Here is a 5,822-nt window from a genome sequence, read left to right on the forward strand (position 1 = left end):
GTATATGAATAGGAAGGGTTTGAAGGGATATGGGCCGGGTGCTGGCAGGTGGGACTAGATTGGACTGGGATATCTGGTCGGCATGGACAGGTTGGACCGAAGGGTCTGTTTCCATGCTGTACATCTCTATGACTCTATGACTAAGAACAAGGGAGTTCCCCTCAATATCCTGGGCAATATTTAATCCTCAATCGAGATCTCAAAGAAACAAATCTTCTGGTCTTCTCAGTACTGTTGGTGGAAGATTACTTTGCACAAATTGCCTACGCTTCAGTGACTGGGAAGCACGTTGAGAAGACTGGCTATTGAGAAAAGTATGATAGAATGCAAATATTTTACCCTTTCTCCTCTTCACCACAATTTACATTGCCAACCCCAAGCAGTATTATGTCTTCAGCACACTCAAATTACACTCCCACAAGCAGTATGAACATTTGACTCTTAGCAGTGTGCCCAAACTGCCAACTATATCACAGCACAATGTGAAAGTCTAACAATAGGACCCACTTGTTTTCTTAATCCAAAATAGCAAGAGCATGTTTCAGGAAGCTGTTGAGAAACATTTCAGAGTATCAAGGTAGAATGCAAACCATTATAATGCTGCTTTACAGACAACAAATGACAGCCAAAGTAAACCACACTTTATCGAGTCACTCTCACTTATTTATAAATAAGGAATTAGTAAACCAGACATACTGTCTCTTTCATGGACTGACTGAAGTTTTTCTGGCATGACTTTGGACTTAAACTGCTTCTAACAGCATCTCATGACCTCCTGCATTGTAACTACTAGCTCGACACCCAGACAGACGATTGGCACTAAAACAAGACCCTAAAGGCCCATCAGTCAGATGCACTGACTGTTGATAACACTCTAGCTGTGGATTTGAGACAATTAAGCCTCGACAACTGCTCACTCAGATGCAGCGCAGACAAATTTTAATAAGGTACCAGCAGCCTGAAACATTGTCCACTAACTTTGCTCAGCCTAGAACAATGCACAACACTTTACAACGGCATAGATATCTGCTTTCTCTTCCATTCTAACTAAAGGAAGTGGAGACCAAGGCTCTCAGTTCTTCGTCTTGAATGGGGTTTGGCAGTAAGCCTGTGATCAAACTACAGATTCGTTGTCCTCAGAGCACCATTTTTAGCAAATTAAGTTCATATGAGCACCAACTCTCCCAATTTCATAAATGCAAAGGTTCACTAGATTTTCTAGTCTAATTTCAACTGGCAACAAAAAAATCCTAGTCAACTTTTTATTAATTCATGAAATTTTGGCATCACTAACAAGGCCAACATTCATTGTCCATTCTGAATTGCCTCTTGAGGAGGTGGGGGTGACACACATTCTTGAATACAGAGTGGCTTGCTAGGCTACTTTCAGCTGAAAATCGACAACATTGGGACCTAATCTTCTTCTCCTTGTCTCTCACTTTGCTTTCTCATTAAATTCATATGCCACCTCAAACACCTAACCTATGGTGCTGCCTTTCCAAATGACTAAAACCTTTACGAGAATAAAGGTCTTAGGAGAATGCTATCCGAAAGATAATGTATACCTGAAGAACTGATTGCAGTGAGAAGGTAAGGGGTTCCAATGATGAGGCATCCTGAAGTCTCCCTACCGCTGAGATGTTCAATTCCACACTGCACATGCTGAACATCCTCTGCTAAAGCCCGCTGCCATAGAAGACTGCCATTTGTTCCTGACAGCACCGTAACATAGGCACAGGGAAATGTAAGGCCTTAAAAAGAAAGGATGCAAAATAAATTAATGAATAAAGACACAATGTTGTTGGACAAGTTAAATGGTTTGGCATGTATGAAAAATTACTTCCTTGCTGCTTGAGTTCAGCACTGTGTGATCGGCATAGAGATGAACAGAGACCACATGCAATGCCTTGTGAAAACAAATCTGAAAAAATGATCAGCAACACTTTTCCTTGCTCAGATATTTCCCTCAGATTACACTTGCACCTTATGTGTAGCTTCATTGTTTCTGTCTTTACATACACGTTTTCACACTAATATTTTTCTTTGTCTGGATACAGTAAATCATATTGTCTAGTCTGTAATTTAACTTGTACTGACATGATTTTGATCCATCTGTTCCATATACTAAAGGTGAGGAGAAATTGTTGGTGGAAAGTTTGCAATAGGAACATGAAAACTTATTTTCTAAAATTGTAAATTACACAGCAATAAGTGGTAGCTTATAATACACAGCATTTTGCAAAAAACAGTGTTAAAGTGTCTCAACGATCTTAAGGGTTATTTTTCTTCTCCTCATCAACATTGGGAAACTATATATTGATCACTAGTAAATTTGCAAACTGTGAATGGAGTTAAACTAAGAATGCGAGGCTTTTCAGTGGCAACATTGTCACAGAAAGAGAACAGCGTTGAAGTCAGTACCAATAAAATTGAAGGAACTGTCCATTCAGAGATACATAATTAAGACACCGCCATTCATTGATATAATTCTAAAAGCTTTGTTGAATCACGATCTGAAAAACTGTTATGTTATGAAGGTAATGTAACAGTGAGGTAATGAAATACAAGAGTCTGAACAACATTGGGATAAAAATGAGAAAAAGGTCCTTTGTGATTGTAACAGTCACTCACCCTCAGCTGCACATGATCCATTAACTATCGTGTTATTGGAGTACTTCAACGCAAATATCACATCACTAACTTTGTCTCTGTTCATATCCCACAGAGTGAAAAAAGGGTAACTCACTGTAACAAACAAATTACACAATACCAGTAGATTAACAATGTTTCAAATATAGTTACTTCTGTTTCATTAACTTCGTGAGAATTCTTTGTGCCTATTAAATTATCAAACACATTTAGAACTCAAACAAGTCATAGCTTAAGTGTTTTTAGTATAACTTTGAATAGTGAAGTAAACAATGGCTTTATCCAAGAAGCTAACAATTAAAATTTATGCTGAAATAAATGCAGAACAAAGAGCCCGAATTAAAATGAAAGCCACCAAAATTAGGATGCTTGCATTATCATGTTTCCTTTCAATTATACAAAAGACGCCTGCATTACATGGAACATACTTTACTCAATTAAACATTACCTGCATTTTCAAATGTTTTGTTCCAGGCCCTCTGTGATACAGGCCTCACTGGACAGGGAATTATGAAGGAAAATGCAAACACCACAATCAGACATAAAAATAATGCTACAAAGAAAGCAGCAGTTCTCCAATGGGAAAGCTGTCCAAACTTGGTAAATTTCTTGATTTTGGTTCCTTTGTGCCTGTTAGAAATGTCATTCGTGTCTTGATTTCTGACCTCATCATTTTTCAGAGGATGTATCTCTCCCTCTGAATCTTGGTTTTCCGTCATATTCCCAATCTACATCACAATGGGGACACAAATTCTTTTATAAACTGTCTTCTCTCTTCTTTCATCAATGCCTTTATCCTTCCTGCAAGGTTAAGGATATAGTTTAAAATCAAAATATACAAAGCTTTTTGTTATTTTGAATGTTTAGTTAAAAACATTTCTAAATTGCTGCAACTGGAATCTGCTATTTTCACATCCTTGTGTTCACCTTAACAAAGAGCTTCTGTGGGATAGAATTACTCAACCCACAGTAACTACAATTAGTAGGATAGGCAGCAGAAGAAAAATGAAATTACTCTATAGGAAGAAAACAGTGATCAGCATGTTTGATGTCAACGTCAAAGTAGATTAAAGTGAGTCTTGGGACTTTACAAGAATATTATATTACAAAACATAATAGCACAATTGTCACAGCAATAATCTAACATGACTCTATATAGTGTTACTATATATTGGCAAGACTCGGCATGCCTTGGGGAACATTGATAACTGATGGAATGCCTGGTTTCTCCAAGTGGTTTACCCATTCCCCTGCAGCTCATCTTACACTAGTACAACAGAGGGATTTTGTTTTCTTCAGTTGACCCTCCGGAACTGTTCTCTCCTGCCTCCTTTCCTTCATCCTTCATCCAATAATGTCACTTTTCACTTGAGGTAACCTTCTTCACTGCCCACTACACCTCCAAACTTACTAACCATACTATTTTCACATAGAATCAATTATATAAGTGACAAACAGCAGTAGACCCAGCACTGATCCTTGCGGCACACCACTGTTAACAGGCCTCCAGTCTGAAAAGCAATGTTACACCACCATCATCTGTCTTCTAACTTCAAGCCAAGTTTATAAAACAAATGGCTAGTTCTTCCTAGATATAACCTTGTTAACCAGTCTACTGTGAGAAACCTTGTCAAACACCTTACTGAAGTCCATATAAACAATATCCACTGCTTTGCTTTCTTCACTCCTGAGTTTGTTGAAGAAATGACAATCAAGTTAGTGAGATATGATTTCATGCACAAAGCTATGCTGACTATCCATAATCAGTCCTTGTCTTTCCAAATAGGAGGCACTATAATACAATCCTAATAAGGTGAGCATCCCTTTATTTATCAGTCCCACCAAAGTAACTCTATCTTCCACCAATGCCTCTTATCCATCACATTAAGTAGCATAACCCTCCACCTATCCGAATCTCACCTGCATAAACCGGGAACCTAAAGCTTCTGTTCCCTCTCTCTCAGTATAACTTTTGAAACAGCATTTAAATGTTTTCAAGTGAGCATGGTTAACTGCTCCAAATAATTATTTTTCCCCAGACCTGTAGTGGCAAATATATCAGACAGGTATCTCTGAGTTGGACACAAAGATTTAGAGACCAGGAAGTTATTATTTCAATATTTCTGAACATGGACACCACATGAGGCGACTGAAGAAACTTGTAGGCACATTTGGTAGCTTTTGCCATATCCTACAGGCAGTGGCTAATGAGTATATCAAGGTGATCATCGGTGCTGCATTCCAGAGAACTTTGTCTGCGACTGAAATAAATTTGGACCGAAATAAACTTTTGAAGAACAGCCCCAGTTTCATTTGACAACTTCTCTCTCAGGTCTATTTCACAATCCTGCCTCAATGTGAGCACTTACTTCACCTGTGAGAACAAGGAGAGATCAGCACAGTCAGGACATACCTTGGTGTTTAACCTACGCGGCTGGAAGTGTTCACTGCCCGACCATCTGAGGAATAAATCTAATTACAGAGGATCAGCCAAAATAATACAGAACAAGCTTAGCCCCCATGGAAACAGGCTGTAAACAAGAGAGTCCTCGAATAGAAACAACCAGTTCACATAACAGTCACAAAAACATATGGAAAATAAACGTCAGGAAACGTAATTCTTACAATTGGCAGCCGTTGTAAAACCATCAGACAGAAACCCACACAGAGAGAGAGAAAGATAGTCACAAACTCCTCTTAGCTTCACTCACTCACACACACACCGACCCAGCACATCGTCATGGCCGCCTCACGACCGGCTAAAGACGCATTCGTGCGGAGCCCCGCTCTGCTCTCTGGGTACTGTAGTCCGCCCACGCCTTCCAAAGCGAGATGAACTTGGGAAACGGACTACACCTCCCTCTATGCGCGAGCGCTAGGCGCGGTGCACTCTCGGTATTGTAGTCCTTCATCTCCTTCCATAGCGGGATAAACTGGAGGTAATGGACTACATCTCCCATAATGCCCAAGTGCTAGACGCGGTGCCCTCTGGGTATTGTACGCTACTACCGCCTTCCATGGCGGGATAAGCAGGAGACATGGACTATACCTCCCAGTATGCCGCAGAGCCGGGCGCGATGCTCTCTGGGTATTGTAGTCCTTCATTGCCTTCCATAGCGGAATAAACAAGAGGTTCGGACTACAGCTCCCGGCGTGTACCGCGCTGGCGGGTT

General features: G+C 40.1%; 1 protein-coding gene across 3 annotated transcripts in view; it reads right to left on the minus strand.

Annotated features, from left to right (window-relative positions):
• The window catches only part of fam234a (family with sequence similarity 234 member A), a 38,384-nt gene extending 32,955 nt beyond the window's left edge, over positions 1–5,429 (minus strand). Inside the window, exons 1-4 of one of the 3 annotated variants that reach the window (XM_072559423.1) lie at positions 5,365–5,429; positions 3,098–3,450; positions 2,632–2,745; positions 1,566–1,751 (exon numbers count right to left, since the gene is read on the minus strand). In XM_072559423.1, the coding sequence (XP_072415524.1) occupies positions 1,566–1,751; positions 2,632–2,745; positions 3,098–3,368 (571 nt within the window). In that variant the 5' untranslated portion in view covers positions 3,369–3,450; positions 5,365–5,429. Of the gene's footprint in view, positions 1–1,565; positions 1,752–2,631; positions 2,746–3,097; positions 3,451–5,062; positions 5,109–5,274 lie in introns of those variants that run through there. The other 2 variants (XM_072559421.1, XM_072559422.1) reach the window with 2 other exon arrangements.
• Positions 5,430–5,822: the final 393 nt, after the last annotated feature.

The sequence above is a fragment of the Chiloscyllium punctatum genome, chromosome 40 (assembly GCF_047496795.1).
Source record: "Chiloscyllium punctatum isolate Juve2018m chromosome 40, sChiPun1.3, whole genome shotgun sequence".
Lineage (NCBI taxonomy): Eukaryota > Metazoa > Chordata > Chondrichthyes > Orectolobiformes > Hemiscylliidae > Chiloscyllium > Chiloscyllium punctatum.